General features: G+C 39.6%; 1 protein-coding gene across 2 annotated transcripts in view; it reads right to left on the reverse strand.

Moving 5' to 3' along the window:
* The window catches only part of LOC118432595 (telomerase protein component 1-like), a 69,684-nt gene that overhangs the window by 12,684 nt on the left and 37,322 nt on the right, over positions 1-19,678 (reverse strand). Inside the window, exons 1-17 of one of the 2 annotated variants that reach the window (XM_035844227.1) lie at positions 19,257-19,413; positions 17,676-17,782; positions 15,040-15,177; positions 14,002-14,070; positions 10,838-10,944; positions 9,650-9,783; positions 8,915-9,048; positions 8,130-8,228; positions 6,936-7,028; positions 6,271-6,327; positions 4,737-4,873; positions 3,371-3,482; positions 2,574-2,681; positions 1,976-2,149; positions 1,641-1,828; positions 1,102-1,274; positions 439-592 (exon numbers count right to left, since the gene is read on the reverse strand). In XM_035844227.1, coding sequence (XP_035700120.1) covers positions 439-592; positions 1,102-1,274; positions 1,641-1,828; positions 1,976-2,149; positions 2,574-2,681; positions 3,371-3,482; positions 4,737-4,873; positions 6,271-6,327; positions 6,936-7,028; positions 8,130-8,228; positions 8,915-9,048; positions 9,650-9,783; positions 10,838-10,944; positions 14,002-14,070; positions 15,040-15,177; positions 17,676-17,738 — 1,940 coding nt within the window. In that variant the 5' untranslated portion in view covers positions 17,739-17,782; positions 19,257-19,413. Of the gene's footprint in view, positions 1-438; positions 593-1,101; positions 1,275-1,640; positions 1,829-1,975; positions 2,150-2,573; positions 2,682-3,370; positions 3,483-4,736; positions 4,874-6,270; positions 6,328-6,935; positions 7,029-8,129; positions 8,229-8,914; positions 9,049-9,649; positions 9,784-10,837; positions 10,945-14,001; positions 14,071-15,039; positions 15,178-17,675; positions 17,783-19,256; positions 19,414-19,678 lie in introns of those variants that run through there. The other variant, XM_035844228.1, reaches the window with a different exon arrangement.

Consider the following 19,678-nt stretch of genomic DNA (forward strand, 5'->3'; position numbering starts at 1 on the left):
AATGTATGTCATGCATACTCAGGGTCTAACTCAGGGGTTAATGTTTAAGACTTTCCTTGGGGCATGTTTGTTTACGCTACATCTGGAGTTGGCCTGTGTAAGCCCTGGAAGCAGTCTGGCAACTAGGCTAGTACCCCTGCCTCTGCACCAAGAAATTGTAAAAGACATATAGAATCCTCAAATGTTCACTCTACACAGTGCATTTTGCTACTGAAAAGGCTTTTTTTAAGAGAGGGGAACAAACTAAGATGTTATACCCCAATGCCCTGACCATGTACCCCTTACAATTCTTAAAAACTCAACAGTCACCATCCCCCAACTGGGTTGTTCCACTCTGCAACCTTTGCAATGCCCCCCTTGCAATTTTTTCCTACTACTAGAAAATTCCCTGGCCACCCCCTAATAATGATGACTCTAAAGCATGATATCATGACTTACTTTGACCTGACAGCTTTGCTGAGTGACCTGTGGTAGAAGTCCAGTCTGCCCTCCCCACTCTCGCCAAACGGCCGCAGAAATGTACGCAATCCACGGTAAACAACTGCCCACTTTGCCATTGGTAGAATCTCCAGCTTTTCTGAGTTGCCTTTACCTGAAAACAACAACAAGATTTCAGAAGAATTTAACACGATTTTCAAAGTTGTGGGCACTGGCATTCTTCAAGTGATTTGAACAAACTTCGTGTGCACCGCTAGCGCTGTCGAAAAACAATGTTGTTGAACATGTGCACATGTACAAAAATGTACCATACAAGTCATGTAAAATGCAATGAAGAAGCAGAAATGCAGTTTTAAAAACCTTGTAAAGTGCATTTACCTGCATGTTACATGGTATCTTTAACTCAAATCTAAAAACATTAACACTGGCAATTTCATCTGAAAAAACTATATCTAGTTGGACAACAAAAACTTAGGAAAGAATTTTTTGAGAACCTTGCACCCAGTCAATACACGTCTCTGAGTGTGTTACAACATCTTCAGAATCTGTTTCCTTACTTTGCTTCTTATGTTGGACAACGAAACTGAGGAAAGAATTTTTTTAGAACCTTGCACATTGACCACACATCTCTAAGTGTGTTACAACAGTCTTCTGTTACCTTACCTTTCTTTTTATGTTTCATGTCTTTCGGCATGAGGTTGTCCTCATCAGCCAGTATCCTCAGCAGTTCTGTCTCTAACAGCCCAGTGTTAGAACACTCCAGCAGACACAGTGTAGCCACTAACAGGTAACCACCATTCTCCTCCTCAAACCTCTCCAGAACCTGGGTCAGCAAACTACAACCACACAAAACAGCCCAGTGTTAGAACACTCCAACAGACACAGTGTAGCCACTAACAGGTAACCTCCATTCTCCTCCTCAAACCTCTCCAGAACCTGGGTCAGCAAACTACAACCACACAAAACAGCCCAGTGTTAGAACACTCTGAGGAAGGTGTATGATATACACCAAAACGTAAGCACAGTAAGAATTCTCCTATATCCTGTAACAACAGCAATTTTAACATCTGATATTCAATTAATTGACTTATATATGGCAAACTCTGTGCACCAGACCAGGAACATGTCTATTAGATAGAGGAGCCCAAATAAACAACAAAACAATGTGACATCACAAGACCTGACACATCATTGGGGCTTACTTTAAGAGTCCGTCTGCGAGACCCTCGATCATCTTGGAGACCTTCTCGAACACCCCGTACACCCGCAGCTCCTCGCAGGCAATGGACAGCCACAGGGGGTTAGCCGAGGACTCCTTGGACAGCAGGCTGTTCATCTGGGACGGGTCCAGTCTCTTGTTGTACTTGGATAACATCGTCCTCACAATTTCCTGGGGAAAACAGGTAGTACACAATGTACTTGACTTGGAGAATTATTTTCATCCACCATCTATTAAAGCTTTGTAAGACAGACTCTGTCATAGCCCAATCCCAAAACACAAAACCCATCTTCCCCGTAAGACCCCCTAGCTCCCTACCTGTCTTGCTTGTTCATCCAGCGGCTCCAATGTGGTTTCATTAGGCTTGATGGACCTGGTCTTGAGGGCCTTGTGAGGCGGGGTTTCACCAATCATAGAGAAGACACATCTGATCTGGGGAGCCAGCTTCCCTGGTAACCAGCTCATGTTCATGGCGGCAGACACTTCCTCAAACTGGGAGATGGACAGACAGATGATTCAATAACAGTCGCATCAGTTATCTGTACACAAACAATGGACCCTTTCGGTCGAACACCCTACCCCCAGTTCCATCATGTTCTATTTCGAACACCTCCGTCAAACATGGCGTTAGTACAGAACTGACCACCGCCGCTATTAAGCTGATGATACTGCTTGTACGGCCAGTGTGGTCTTCAACAAAAAAGACATGATTGTAGCATTTTTCTTTGGCCATTTCTGTCCAAGTAGGGCTGTTTTTGAACGAGTATTCATAAGAATGATTTGCACACCAACAAATAAAATATGATTGTAATGAATGCTTCCAGGAGTATCTGTACATGTAGTAAGAGGTGTGAACACCTGATTGACAGCATCTAGGATGTATGAATGCTACAGATGTAGTACAAGGTGAGAGTACCTGATTGACAGCATCTAGGATGATGACCGTTGGTCTGGTGTTTGGGTTGGACAGGACTGCAGTGGTCAGCTGGACAGAAGACTCCAGGTCCTTTGGCATGGTGGAGTCCTGGAGATTTAATAGCAATCATTCAATCTTTTTTTTTGTTTGGACCTTTGAGTATTATGAAAGCTCAAATTGGCCTGCAGGCTGCTTTTCAGCCTACATAACAGAGATACTGTTTACATCTGACTCATTATTTCATTTTAGTGCTCAGAAGGCTAGACGCACATATGGGCAGTGTCTGCAAATTGTTTTAGACTTAGTCTAATGAATACATAGTGGTCAAACCTCAGACAGACGATGAAACTAGTTTTTTAATTACCTAGTTAAGTGAAATGCAGCTATTACTTTAAATTTTGTGAAGATTAGTCATCCAGGATACAATAAATTGAAGATGATTCAGTCTATACTTCTGGATAATTATCAAAGTTGTACTTCATTTTCAATTCACTGATGAAGAACGGAGGACACCGTTTGAAACGTCTAATTAAACTTTGATAATTATCCAGCAGTATAAACTGAATCATCTTCAATTAATTTGCAGCTATAACAGTTTGCATGTTTTAACCAAGTACACTGTGTCATCCCTTCTCTTCTTCATAAGTATGTAGGATTCTTTTATACATGTATGAAGAGGTTTAGGGCTTTAGCCTGATGCTCTCTCATACACAGACAAATTACAGACAAAGTCATGTCCTATATATCACAGATTGTGCACCAGACATGTACAATGTACATGTACAAATGTGACTCACATTGACCACGCCCAGTTCCTTCAGCAGTCTCTTCAGCATGAGCTCCAGGTCTGTGGACCCGGGCGTGGCTCCCACAAAGTGGAAGAAGATGTGCCAGCCTTTGTCTCCTCCACTGGAACAGCAAGAGAAATCTTAGTGGTCAGTGAATAGCACCATCAAAGGAAAACAACATAATACAGAGAATAAACAGACGTTAAACCGGAGAGCGAGCGAGCGAATAGGAACCAAAAGAAGCTGTACTAAGTAGCTACCTACAAATGTACTTCAGTCATAAACAGAGATGAGGGGGGATACAGACTCAGTCACATTTGGGACTGCATCCCTGTAGCAGTTACATGTACATGTAGCCTTGGTACCATCCTTCATCTAGTTTGTGCCAACCTCTAACTAGTTTGTGCCTATTAACTCCCCACTCACTAACTGGTTACAGAGCAGCGTTTGCAGCTCCCATGCATTAGTTTCCAAACTACATGTAAATTTAAAGCAAATATAAAGCAAGAGCCACCAAAACTTGAGCAAAAGAACAGCCACCGAAACAAAACAAACAGGGCATTTTCTAAACTTCTGATGCGTACAGAGAGATTTGGGACAAAATTACCTGCTGCTTTTCCAAAAGTTTACCGAACAAGCAATACAGACAAAAAATAGATCACTGTTAGCACACACATTTTGTTAGAAATATTAGACTGATAGTTAATTATGGATTTCATAAATCATAATACAAAAAATGTATCATTATAATATAATAAATAAAACCATCCATTCTAATATCTGAGTTTCACGATCATTAGAAAGTTTGAGTCAAAGTACACATGGTAACAAACTTTGTCCAAATTGTACAAAAAGTTCCTGTACAGATATTATATAGTACTCATATGCACATAGTATAACATAGAGGCTTCATCAGTCTGTACTTTCTCTACACATTCATGAATTGTTTGAAATTTAACGTGAAATTTTGAAAAAAAAATTCTGCAAAGATGTAACCATTGAAATTTTTGCAGCGGGTTTATGTTTGTGGGTTTCACAGTCTGCTTTACCATGAACTTACTATTAAATACTCATCACTCATTTTCTCCTTACAACTAAATCAAATTACTGTGAGGCATTTACCATATTATAACATGACAACAAGTACTGTAAATGCAGAAATGTTCGCGGTGGATTAATGTTCGCGATTTACGCGGTGACCACTTCACCGCGAACTTAAAACCACCGTGAACATTTTTCTATTATGGTATTAGACTGCAGTCTGTGGTGTTACCGCGAACTTAAATCCACCGCGAAAAGTCCCTTTTCCCGTTACCGCGAAATTAAATCCCCGCGAACTTAAATGCATTTACAGTATATAGTGTAGCACCCATACCCAGGGATAGTGTTGTTTAGGGCCTTAGTGACCGTATCGTTGGCCGTCCTCGCCATGACAGCTGACTTCCCCGACCCAGGTCCGGCCACTAACACCATCGGTGCTTCTACTGCAATCCCAGCAATGTGGTCCTGAATCTGTACATGTGGAGGTGTGGGAAACAGGGTCTCAAAACTCTGTACTATAGGGCTGGGTATCGGTACAGTGTAACGGTACAAAACCGTTTTTTCTTATTGGACCGGTCCAGAAAAAACGGACCTGAAAAAATTAGGTGGACTGGATGTTGGACCGATTAGAAAATTAACAGCTTATTTTATCAGGCATTCAAGCATTTTGGTGCTTGCAGGTGGAAGAAAATAACAAGAGTGAAGTAGAGTAGAGTTTATAGTAATTTCTACCAAGTCTTACAGCCAATCATACATGACATAATGTGCAGTTAGCGTTGTAGTGTTTTAAAGCGCCAGTGTAAGTCTAATACTCCACCAAACAGATTTCTTTGTAGTAAATGGACCATTGGTATGAGTCATACTGCATCAGGTCCAGGTTCAGGTCTGGACCTGGACCTGATCCTTTGGACCTGAACCGGACCTGAATTTCCTGTACCGGTACCCACCCCTACTCTGTACAGTTCCTAGAATGTTAGTTCATCTGTGACAGGGGTCAACACTTTGTTGCAATTCTAAACCATACATGTATGGTACACAAAATTAAGCGATTATCAACATTAGCTTTCGATCAGTCCTCTGATCCTTCTCAAGTTGAAATGACCTAAGTCACACATCCAGAGCGGAAGTGTGATGTTAGCAAAGAGTCAAAGGTGCTTGGCTGGTGGGGGCCAATACCGACTGGCAAGCACCCTTTGCTGGCATGACTTAGGCTTTGGGTCATTTCAACTTGATGAGGATCAGAGGACTGATTGAAAGCTTGTTGATAATCGCTATATTTTGTGTACGGATATCTGTAAGGTTCCATTTACACCTGCCAGTAAGAAAGCACATCTTGGACTGTCCCTATTGTGGTCTTCTTTAGAATTTGAGTTAATATACAACACTTACAACAAGCTTTATAGACATGACAAAAAGGAACTGTTACAGTTGATGATGATCCTATGCCCTACATGTACATGTACAGGTACAAATGTAGGGCATTGTAATCATAGGATCTTATGGAGCTACTGACCATACTGACCACTTGCTGACATCGATTGTCCACAACCTCATTTGAATTCTAAAGACAACTGCAGTTACTGTAGGACAGTAAAAATGTGCTGAACTTTAAGTGAAATAAGTACATGTGCCTTTTGTGTTGGAACAGATCTAGAGTTTACATCATTCTGTTTTCATATCAATTTCACGACAGAAAAAAATGTTACACTCAAAAGGAGAAAAGATTACTTATGATTGTTAGACAACGTCAGTGTTATTTCACAAATAAGTTATAGAAAGGAGCAAAATAAGAATTTTTTTTTCAAAATCACAAGAAACAACTAGTACAATACAGATTTATGAAACCAGTGATATGGTTCTGAACTGACCTCTCTCAGCACTTGGTCCCTCCCCAGCACGACCTCCGCACGGTTCTTCATGAAGGACTGCACCATGTACGGGGACACAAAATGTAATAATTATAGTACTGAGATCAGACTGTCATGATCAGTAACTGGGAAGATACAAAATGTATTGACAGTCGCATTTCAGGAACATTTCTGAATCAGTAAATCCGCTTTACTGTCACTCCTAGAGTGCTTATTATAAGTACATGTACCACTATGATTATAATCATGTACATGACTACTTATCTAGGCATTCTAGGCCTGCATAATTTCGGTATCAACAGTTGAAGAAAATCCTCATCTTCCTAGTTGTAATGAAATATCTTGAGTGGTTAAAGCTGTAATTCACTTTGCCTTCTCGGTTCCAAATTTCATGGTCTGAGAATATTTAACTTGTTCTTGGAACCAAAAGTTCACGGTAAACAAATTATTTGTTATCGTCACCGACACAACTTATTTGTTATTGGTAATGATAAATTCATGTTACAGTTGTCACCGTGATCATAAAAGTACATACCATGTACATTAAAAAAATTGGGAATTGCAATTCTTCCATGGATTTATAATGCTTACCTCTTCACATCTATATGCACTTAAAAACACATGACTGTACAAAAAAGCAAACAAATTTTAAATAAACAGCACACCTCATGAGCTTCCCTCTGTCTCTGGTACGGGTCAGCAGGGGTCTCGTCTAGGGGGTACTGCTGGGAGATACGGGTTTTAAAGAACTCCAGAACCTGTAACAACACAAACACATTCATCCCATTTCCTACAGATGGATTGAACTACTTATGAAGACTGAGATATTGATACTTCAGGGCTCGAAATACCACCTGCATATACAGGTTAGTGCAGGTAAAATTGGAGCTGTGCAGGTATTTCTGGTGTCTACCTGCACCTAACCAGCACTGGTCCACGTACTGGGTTTTATACAATACAAAATGGAAATGTCCTTTGATGTACATGTAGGTGTATAATTGGATTGCTATTAGCTGCATTTACTGTTACCACCTAATAATATAAACTAAAATAAAAAGAAAAAATAACAATGGTTCTTCAACAATTTTAGTTACTGTATGGTTCATACTTCCTAAATTCAGAATGCAGCTAATTTCCAACGTTACCTGCACCAGTGCAGGTATTTAGAAAAAAAGTACTTTGAGCCCTGTACTTGAAGAAAAGACAAAGAGAAGAATACAATGCAAGTGGATATACAAGGATGTCTGGCTGTTCAAAGTATAGATGGATGGATAGGGTAGATGTGGGGAAGGAAGGTCAAAAGAATAATGTATATTGATAAAAGAATGAATAGATGAAGGGATGAAAAATGAAGGGATCGATTGAATGACAGATAGATGGATGGATAGATAAAGATATCAATAAATACAGGATGGAGATGAATAAATGAATAGATGAAGGGTTGGAGAAATGAAGGGATGGAGAGATAAAGATAAACTAGGGGATGGAGAATAAGAGGGTAGAGAGATCATTATGGATGAAAGGATGGATGGAGAGATGAATAAATAAAGGATGGAGATGATTACATGAAGGGATGAGAAATTAAATGAAGGGATAGATGAATTGATGAAAGGAATGGATTGATGAAAACATGAAGGGATGGAAAGATGGATGGAAAGATGAATAGCTGAATGGATAGCGAGATGAACAGATGGATGGATGAGATATGGGAGGAGTGGTTATAGACAGAACTGAGGATGAGTGGTTACAGAGTACTGAGTGAACATAGACTGAGGTACTTGGTGGTAAGAGACACCATCTAAGGAACAAAAATCAAGATGCCAATTTTCTAGAAGGTGAGTTCTCTGACCGACCCTTACCTTTTGTGTAAAGAGACCATCCAGTCCCTTGAGATACACCTTGTCTTTGTCCTTGTCGATGTAGTCAAACTCACAGTCATAGAAGATCACTCTGTCCTCCTGAAAAAAATGCACAAGGACACAATACATTTGTAGTTCAGGCTTCAATCATAGGGGTGGGGACTGGTACAAAGTAGTGGTACAGATTTCTTCTTGTTAGAGCAGATTAAAAATGGATCTGAAAAAATCAAGACTATACATTCAATCAGGGTTGTAGCCAGCTTGAAATCATTTTCCGTCCCCTACTTGATCTTGAATCCTATTCAGCGCAAGGCGCAACGTTCCTAGGGGGGCCCGGGGTATGTTTCCCCGGAAAATTATGAAATCTAGACTCTCTGAAATGCTATTTGCTGCATTTTGAGGAGTAAATTTTGCTGGTAGGCTAAACTGTTCAACAGTATCTGTTTTGGTAAAAAATAACACAAGGGAAACAGTTCTATCATATCAATTGTTGTCTGTCACAGAGGATGGAATGGACACATTTTTTTTCCGTCCCCAGCTGCGAAATTCCGTCAAAGGACAGAAGGACGGGTGCTGGCTACAACCCTGCATTCAATGGTGATTACTGATAGGTACTCTCCTTGGTTCTGAATAAGCTATCAACTACATACTTGACTGATGACAGTGAATACAGCTTGTTTTCTCCTTGGTAATGAATGTACAATCACTTAGTAATACTACATGTATATCAAACTACAAATGTGCAGTTGACAAGAGCTCAACTTGAAGGCAAGGGAGAAACTTACAGAAAACCTATTCTGTAACATGGTCTTCAGCATCTTGAGCTTGTGTGGTGCGATGGGGTTGTCATCCAGGAACTCTGTTTTGTGTCTGTCTGGTACGGTGTCCATGAAGGAGGCATTCCTGATCATGAACAGGGCTGGCACAGGAACAAACAAACATTAGACAAAATTCAAATTCAATAAATGCATTAATGGTTTCAATAGCTTTTTCATAAAATCACACAGTTGACTTTTGGAATACAGTAGTTGCCCCAGGTTGGAAATATAGAAAACCTATTATTTTTACTGGCCTACTGGCCTGCGTTCTTCCGTTGTCATCCAATCAGAACTCAGAACGGTTACAGTGACGTAGGCTAAAACAGTATACACGTTAAAAATCGCCTTTACTTGATGCTAGTACAAGTAGCTTAGCCGACAAAGCTACAGTTTATAGAACGGAAAGATGAATGTTTGGGTCCAACCTCAGAGGTTTTTATCTATTTTTCTTTTACAATGTACTTAGATAGATAAAATGCTTTCATCCTGCCAACAGAGCATCGCATGTTTGACAATTGGCTTTTTAAACTTTCTTGATGAAAGTATTAAGTAAGTTGATGAACAGTACTATGTTATGTTTTGTATCACTGGCTTCATGTTTATTGCTAATGTCCGGAAATCAACCCCAGGGCAACATGGAAACCTTACGCCACTTTAAGGTGTTGTACGTATCCTAAAACAAAGAAATCCAGTGTAACTCACAGTTAGGGTTGTCCCTCCTGTAGGCAGCATGCATGATCTCCATCTCAGTAATGGACAGTCCAAATATCCAGCGGTACTCGTCAACAATGGCCTGGGGAACATCTTCCACACCAGGGACCCAGCCACAACGTTCACTGGAATATACATGACAACACCACAGCTTTCATTGCACTATACCTTCCATGTTTCAACAATTGAATCCTAACTTGAAAGTTCCTCTGTGTTGGTAGAAGTCATTATTGAACTAGTTTAACTGTAATATCCAAAAAGTGGAGCCACCCAAAATTTCGACTGAACAGAACCAGTCTTTGTCAAGGAATGAACAATGCACTGCTGTTGTGACGTCATGTTATGTAGATAGAACACGTGACCCAGTGAGCAGTGGATCATAGGTTACAGGAAGTCTATGGCGCCCACCGTAGCTGCAGTGGATTGTTCATTTCTTGACAAAGACTGGTGCTGTTTGGTCGAAAATTTGGATGAGTCCAATTTTTGTGTTGGATATTTAACAGTTTAACTTGTACAAAAACAATTGAATCTGTTGGTCCTATTATTCCCGGGGAGCAAGTCTGAAGCTGAGAGTCTGTACCTCAGTACACACTAGCCCTGCATCATAACCTACACTTATGTTCAGGTTCAGATCCAGAATTTCAGGTTTAGGTTCAGGTCACTTATAATCTGAACCCATTTCATACATGTATGAGTGCCAGGGATACTTATTTTTACCTCCATATAAAACTGTGTGGCATATATATGTTATTACAATATATTAGAAAATGTCATGCTAAATTGATCAATACACAATCATAGCAAACACAAAATTCAGTAAAAACACAAGAAAAGCTATAATGTTTTTGTCTTTTTCCAGGACACATTCTACTATCTATTGAAGGTTACAGATCTCCCATGTGTTAAATGCATTTCCCAAGGGCACAATGTTGGAGCATATCTGGGGACTCTAACCTACAATGTGGAACCTTGGGCTTTGAGTCAAACACTCTACCCTTATGCTACACAACGCCAGACCTTACAACACAGTCTGACCTAACTCTCTGGCATATGTTCCCTTCTTATGACATCTACTTATCCGTTCACAGCTGAAGACATAATGTAACTGTAGATAAAAAGTTGTACAGATCTAGATGCACAGATCTAGCTGTACAGATCTAGTGCACAGATATAACATACCTGGTCATATTGACGAAAAATGGCATGACGTTGTCCTGGTGACACCTGTCAATCTCACTGAGACAGGTGCGGAGCGTGGTCTCTGTGGTGGTGTCTTTGGGCACACCCTACAAGTGCACATGGAAATATTACATCCATGAGTATTATCAAGTTGAATATTACATGTCTTATCAGGAAAACACAGTAACTGTTGCAAATGGATTCTGAAGCAACTGAGACTGTATACTATTGTCTCAAGTTGATGCTACAGGTTGGACAGGTTTTCTAAAATTCATTTGTCCTATCAGGCAAGTACATATAAATGACTTGCCCGAAACAACTTTTCACTTGCCAGAAATATTACATTTCTCTATGTATTTTTATTGCCAGCAATGAAATTCTTCAATTTATGTTGGCTCTATTTTTTGTGTTAATCAATGACTACCATCAAAATCTCATCCGTGGAAAAATCTAACTTGCCCAATTGGGCAAGTGAGGTAGGACATGCACTTGCCCGATCAGAATTTTCACTTGCCCGGGACAATCGGATCTGTCCAGTGGACTTGTCCAACCCTGTGCTATTCGTATAGATCTGGTTACTATTTGCCACTATAATTACATGTATATGAGATTTGGGGCAAAGCTTATTCAGATGACAGTTGCCCAGCAGAAATTACTCAGAACCGCTTTTGTAAAAATGTTCTCGGTATACATAGAAATTCAAGTAACATAGCTAGTAGAGCAGAGCTTGGAATGTACCCAATAGACATAGACATATCCATGCGTACAGTTAAGTATTGGCTGCGCCTCAAACAGTTGGATTTCTCAACACATCCCTTACAAGTAGACGCATTACTCTGTCAGCAATCTATACCGAGTAACAGCCGTAAGAAATGCTGGTCACAACACGTAAAGGAAATTCTAGACAATACTGGTTACTCTTTCCTTTCACGGTTAGGCAACAAGCATATATGTACATTGTTAAGAAAAAGGTTGGAAGATATATATTTTCTCATAGACTATCTATAGATAATGGTAAGTTAAGATTCTTTAAGAAACTAAAGAAGGGATACTCAATGGAAACTTATTTAACGTCACTAGATAATTTCGAAGTCAGATCGGCAATGTGCAAACTTAGAATTAGCGCCCACCCCCTTGAAATTGAGAGAGGGTGGTACAAAAAGCTACCTGTGGGCGAAAGAACCTGTAACCATTGTATTGCAAAACCGGTGGAAGACGAAATACATTTTTTCTCTAACTGCCTCTCCAATGACCAGGAAAGAAAGGAGTTATTTGAAGAGGTTTGCAAAACACACAAACATTTTGAAACGCTTACCGACGAAAACAAAACTATAAAGCTGTTGACGTCACATAACCCACTCATCATAGAAAAAGTGGGACACTTCGTCTTCCACTGCTTCCAGAAAAGAAGTCAAACCCCAAATGCGTAGATTGTAGCTCTCAGCAGTCAATATCATTGTTAGAATAGTCACTTGTTTACACTTGTCACCATTGTTATCTATACCAAATTACTTTATGTATGTTTACTATATCTTCTGTATGCTTCATGTTGCAATTAGCCCTCGGGCAAGAACTTGCAAATAAACTTCCTATTTTATGATATGTAACATTTATCTGAAATCTTTCTAAATATTATAAGTCTAAGGAGGTCATACAAAATAAAATTCAATGGTACAAAGGAATTCCATGTATATAAAATGGTTTACAGACAGTAACAAGCTTAAGGTTGACAGTCAAATTCCTCTGTTATAATATGTCATACCTGGGAAGTGATAACAATTACAAGCAAGGACATTGTATAGAAATCTTTGATTTTCTAAAAAATAACCCTGGGAAAAGGGAAGAATTTTAAATTCATCCTGTTCAAAATGTGTTCAAGACTGGTGGAGAAGGGGTGCATATTTTATTTGAATTTTTCCATTTTACCTTTCAGTCCCAGACATTTGTCTTAGACTTGCCCCATATTTGAGGTGCCTACCCCAGTATTTCAACTGGGGTGCATCCTTTACGCAAGAAAATATGGTTTCTATAAAACAGTTCACAAAAGTCTTGTGCAGTATTGTTGGTGAATCAGACGTTCCCTAACCCTTACTATCTCCTCGTGCAAGTTAACCTTAATGTCCATCACAATTACAGGATTGGTACATTGTGTACGTCATCTCCCAGGCAACCAGATAAACAACATGAATATTTGATAAAGGTCTTCTCAATGACATTTGGCTGTATCCAACTTTTGTTCATCTTCTTTGTGTTCGAAATGACCTACATTTTACACACAACTGAGCATAGCAGAACAAACTAACAAGATCAACAAACAGTACACTTTTGTGTTTAGTTATCAGAAAACTAGTTCAACTTTAACTGGGGGACTGCATACCCTCAAGTCTTGTGACTCAGTCTCTTACCGAGAATAATTCTGAAGAAAAATATGTAGGGGCTATGTGGAATCACTTCAGCTACAAGCCCAACTCATGAGTTTTGTTTCTTCAGCCTTTCCAAGTCTTATATTGGTGAGTTAGAGCCTCAGAAAAAAATGATTAATGAAATCAAGGAGCCTTGCATTAATGCAAAAGCAAGGAACCTTGAGCTACAAAATGTAGAAGAGATTCTAGGGAACAGGTTTTTCGGCGTGCCAAAAAAAATTGCACAGGATAAAATTTATTTCCTAAAGTATGTCGAAATATTTACAGTACAAAATTCTAATGCAGAAAAATGTGACCCTATGATTAGTATGAAATGCTTTTCCATCTGTAACCTAATTTTTTTGTGAAAAATATTTCCCTACACAAAACCACAACCAAAGGTTCTAAACCCTGACAGACTGAGGAGAGTGAATAAACCAATGAGAAAGTGCATTCTATGCTTAGTGTTATTCGTCCCAGGGATAGAAGAAAAGTCCGAGACTAGATGGAACTTGTAACAATTCCTATACTGTAGTTCTTGATTTTTTAACATTACAAAATGTACTATTATTTTCAGTTGTCACAGTGAAACCTGTGTGAACTTATTATTACCAGGTATAGTATAACAAATAATTTGCCGACTTTCTTTACACACACCGGCTGCCACGTGAACGTTTAGTTCTGAGAACAAGTTCAAGTTTCTCTTGACTGTGAAAGTTTGGACCAAGAAGACAGTGAATTACAGTATACGCTGAAACTCACCCATCTCAGGTCACACTCCACCAGATGCAGCCTCCTACTCTCACACCACAGTCTCAGGTCAGGGAATACCTACAGTGGACATGTAACAGTTGGGAGGGAAAAGTGAGTCACATTAGGAAAATATATATCAGGGAAATCGTATACAAATTATTGTCTGAGAAATGACAATCTTGTAAATCATTGGTGGTATAACTAGGACCAAATATCAACCTTATCAAACAAACATACATGTATAAGTACATATTTATTAAGAAAAAAAAACAGTTTGCTGGCAAACCATGGATTCCGAAGAGCGTGGAATGCCCTCCTCACATCAGTCTTAGTGGAAACACTGACACTGTAAATAGAACTGTCTTTTTGTATAGAGCCATAAACTGCGAGTTTAAGAGATACTCTCTATGAGGCTACACTGATTTGATTTTATGGATGACATCCTCTAGAGACCCCAAAACTAAAGCAGGAGGGAGAAAAAACACATGCTGGCCTTTTGCTGCAATATGAGTCAACAAGCTCTGGACTTGCGTGGAGCCTTGGAGGAGGTGATTTGTTTTGGAGAACAAGTGAAATTAGTCATGTAGATGTCATCTATCAACTTGAAGTCAGTGTGGTCTAAGGCTAAATTTCCAGTTGTTGACAGTATACCAGGGTTGTAGCCAGCACCCATCCTTCCATCCTTTGATGGAATTTTGCAGTTGGGAACGAAAACAAAATTTGCCCATTCCGTTCTCTGTGACGGACAAAAATTGATATGTAAAGATATAAAAAAACTGTCTGCCTTGAGTAATTTTTCACCCAAACAGATGCTGTTGAACAGCTTAGTCTACCAGCAAACTTTACACCTCAAAATGCAGGAAATAGCATTTCAGAGGGTCTAGATTTCAAATTTTCTGGGGGGCATGCGCTCGGATCCCCCTAGGAATGTCGCACCTTCGACACTAGAGAGGAAAATGATTTCAACCCTGCATTATACTCATCCTAAACATAATGATCACTGTAACTTTTGTCGACAGATTTTAACCTAAGAAGGAGTTACCTCACCTGTTTTACCAACATTTCCCTTTCTGCTTTGAAGTCCTTGAATGTTGAGGACACGAATATCCTGATGGTTTTCCATCCTGACCTCTTGATGATGAGATTCTTGCCCTTTTCCGCAGACTTGTCCACAGTACCTTCAACCTGCATGCAGTAGTATGACAGTGTGTCAGTAGCAAGATCTGTATAGTTACGTAGCTTTAGGGTGTACAAAAATATGTGTCCATATTGAATTATACTTAATATATGGTTGACTGTAACCAAGAATGTGGCAAAAATAAGGCCTACATTATACCTACTTTAAACTGTCAGTGTAGGTTAACGGGAGGGGGCCATACTTCGACAGGGGTCCAAATTTCGACAGGTTTTAAAAATCATTGTTGCGGAGAAATGCATAGATGCCTGCACATGAGAAGTACACTAGCTGTAGACTAAACCTTGTTGTAAATAACTACAAAGACGGGGTATGTGTCGAAGTTAGCAAGTCCCACAGATAACGATTGATAAACTTGCACAAATTTGACGCCTTCCGTGCAAGTTGACGAGCGAACGTATCGAGACCATGGCCCGGGAAACTCTTGAATTATTCTTCGCAAAATACGTCATGTGAAAAAAATACCACCACACATAGAAATGATGTTTATTAGCCTTCCGAAAAATAATACCTGTGTTCTGTTCTGCCTTTAACTGGGTTGGATAAACGGAGCTAAAATGATGCCACAATGTTCACGCAGTCGAGGCCCCGCCATTTTACTATCATGCACGAAGGCGGGCGAGCGATGCTCAACACGTTGAACTCAGTCAACCCGTCCGTCGAGCGACAAACATTCAAGAAAAATCGATCCCTACCGACTAAAAAATCCTGTAGCCATTGCTGTTGCCTAAAGACAGGATAAAAAGGCAATCAAGGAAGCCGAAAAGCGAAAATGCCATCACAGTCTAACGTAACAATGCGCTGCCGTTTTGCGGCAAGTTGGTCTCACCGTGAGAGGTAAACGTTTTAACACACCGTATTTGAATAAGTCGCGTAATACAAAATATGACCCATATTTGGTACAAAAAAATTATAATGAAGACTTTTAGTGCTATTCTATTTGCATAAGTTGTCTAAAAAAGCACGGCGATGGTCTGGTTGTTACTATGTCGGAGTTTGGACCCCTTTTTTGAGTTGGAACGTTCTGCTAGGACGCAAGCCGAAAACCAGCCGTAAGTTTCGTGCGCTGTCAAAGTACAGAGCGGAACGCTACTGTTAAATGAAATATTTATCTGTACAGCTTCAATAACAGTTATATGGATGCATACAAGATCTTAACTTATTTTTGATGAGTTCACTGTAAAATGTACATTGACAAAAGCCATGCGCATCCACTTAGAACGGGTGTCGAAGTATGGCCCCCTCCCGTTAGGTTTAAATCTGGGTGAAATAGTTGTTAGGTCGATTGCAATTTGGAGAAAGTTATTTTAACTCAGGGCTCTAGCCAGCGTCCGTTTTTCTGTCAATTGACGGAAATGTGCTGCGTCTGACGAAAAAATTTTAAAACCAATCCGTCAACCTTGACGGACAAGAATCCTTGCTGGAAGTTACAGGCGGCTTGGGGACGCCATCCACGGCCGTAAAAGCTACACAATGTTTGTTTTGCTATTGTTATGATTGTTGACAATGTGTGTCGGCGCCCTTTCGCATACAATAATCTCATTAAAACCCGTTTTTCAAGGTCTCAGTTCAGTCCTTCTAATTAATTTTCGCGGTTTTCGCTGCGATTGTAATTGGCTGACGGAAAAAAATTTCGAGCTGGCTAAAGCCCTGTTTTAACTTGAGCCTGGAATGACCCTGTACATGTCACAGTAAATTTTTCTGCAAGTGGGAATTTCGAGAAGCAAAACACTAATACTATATCTCATCATATAGTGTGTGATATTTTGATTGATCAACATTTGATATTATTGATATCATTCAATGATCAAGACTTACAGACACAGCTATGACTAACTGGGTTTTGACTCCTCTACTGTTCAGAAACATGATGCAAAAATCAAAACAGTTTAAATTCAATTCGCTTTGTCTCATAATCCAACTTGAAAATGTTCGCATTTTGTGTTCATTATGCAAACTTGCACCCACAAGCAAACCTGTTTCAGTTCGCTGACAGAACTTCAACTGTAATGTCTTGAACCCACCCTGAGAGGTGGTTAAAAAATATGGCTAGATTAGCCTAGCCCTGGAATCCATTTTGGACCATCCATGCTCACAAATTAATCCCGCTCAGTTTAACCAAACGAGTAAAACGATTTTGATTTTCGTTAAAGAGATTCATTAGCCATCAGGTATGTACACAGTTAATAGAATTTTCTTCAAGCATTGACTACTTTTTAAAGGTAAACACACGTACCTCAAAATTTTGGATGGCTATCAGTCCATCTTGATCGTGGAGTGATCCATCTCACGAGAGAGATCCATGCAAGTCTCGACCTAGTTCTCGCAACTCTCGCGAGAACTGGGTCACTCCGTGAGCAAGATGGACTGATAGCCATCGAAAATTTTGAGGTACGTGACTGTGTTTTCCTTTAAAAAGTATTCACTGCTTGATGAAAAAACTATTAACAGTTTTGATTTTGCTTGATGATCGGGGACTAAGTCTGACCTGTAGCCATGCGTTCTCCACCTGGGACTCGTAGTTGAAGTTGTGCGATGCTCCACAGCCCATCGTTGTCTCAACTCCAGAACCACATGTACACTATCAATCACGTACTGAGGAACAACAAATCAACATTAGAGAAAATGTTTACAAAGGAGTCCTTGTTCTTAGGCCTTAGGAAGAAAATTCTGTGTTTCCTGTTTCAGTCCTGAAAAAATCAGGGTCGGCAGGTAGGGATTATTATCATTTCTATTTTTTTCTAGGCTAGCCAAAACTCTGGTGTGACATATTACAACACAGTTGAACAAAGTAAACTAAAATGCATGAGGACACTTGTCTTTCAATGTCAAACTTTAATTTTGTGCATAATGGATACATTGATCCTTTATACATAGGAAAAGCAGTGTTTTCACTTCAATAGAAAGCAGGCTGAATAAAGGTGGCCTAACTGGAAGCTAAGTGACTCTACTGCCCGACCAAAAATAGTCTAGGGTCGGCAGGTTTTTCTAGGGTAGGTGGGGAAACAGGAAACACAACTTTTTTTCCCTTTAGAAGCCTTAACCAAAATGTCTGTACTGTAATCTAACAAGCCATGTTGATTTGATTATATGGTTAAAATCCTCTGGGAACCACAGAATGGATGCAAATATTTGCTCATTTTGCAGTTGCTTTGTGAACAGACGAAAATTGATGCGCCCACAGATGTCATCCACATAATAAAATCATTTTACCATCCGGAACACTTTCACTTTTGTCGCAAAAATATTGCCACATCGAGCGACCTTCGGATCAAAATGAGTAACGTTAAATGTTGTTTTTGTTGTCCTTGTTTAGTACATTACTAAAAGACTATTAGTATGATTTCACTAGATGTGGTCTCTTGACATGTACTAGTAACTAGTATTAGGTTACACTTACACAGAAAAAATGATTATATAGATTATAGACATATGAAATGAGTTTTTGTACATTTTGCTTACATACTGTGTATGCTTATAAAACCTAACATTAGTAACAGCAAGGTGATAATTTTACTATCGTAAACACTTTCACTTTTGTCAAAATAATTACGTTGTACCTGTAGGTTATACTTTGGTATACAGAAAAAAGAATAATCAATTAAGAAAGGTAAAATAGACAAACAAATTAATTTCTCGGCATCATTTCAATTGGTATTTTCAAGCTACGTCTGTGGTAACCAGTTGGACAATAGAACCGCCATGTTGTATGTACTAGTAGTAGTCTGACACCTTCAATTCACAAGTACTAGTAAACATGCCTTCGAAAACAATAGCACAGGTAAACTGCTAAAACAAGAAACGCTACTACACCTAGGGTCGTTTTTAGACATCTATGAGCTGCAATATGTGATAGTTGTTTGACAAAATAAGTACTGAGTAGCTATAGTTACGATAATAACTGCTCGGACATCACAAGCAAAGCTGGATTATCAACCTTTCAGCGGAGGTAAACCGTGATCAAAACCTGACACGAAACTAGAGTCTAGGACGTTTCTTCACACACTTACGCTCATCAAACCACCACTCTGCCTGCCCGTGTTGATTTCTAGACTACACCGTGACCTACCTGGAGTCTTCACATGTTCTCCCGCACGCACAGGAGCGGTGTAAACAGCGGTGTTGCAGGAAGACGAGTCTTAAACCTCCACAAATATGTCCCCGCGGCTATTGATGCTCATCACCTAGGAGGCAACTTTCTCGTGAACTTTGACCTTTTCCCGTCATTCCATGTTGGGGCGTGTCGAAGTCAAATCTGGGGATGCTGGCAAAAAGTTTGAAAAACAAAGGGGTAAAAGTCCTCCTAGGCAAAATATATTCACTTCTACTTGGAAGTACGAAAAACAAGAAAGACGCTGATAGTTGGGTGCAAATCAGAGTGTGGGAACCGCAATACTGTCACCGACTACTTCCTTTGAGCAAGGAAATGCTACCTGGCACTGTATTGATAATACCAAGGGTAATACATGTAAATTTATTGCAATATAATAT

The sequence above is a fragment of the Branchiostoma floridae genome, chromosome 15, assembly GCF_000003815.2.
Source record: "Branchiostoma floridae strain S238N-H82 chromosome 15, Bfl_VNyyK, whole genome shotgun sequence".
NCBI lineage: Eukaryota > Metazoa > Chordata > Leptocardii > Amphioxiformes > Branchiostomatidae > Branchiostoma > Branchiostoma floridae.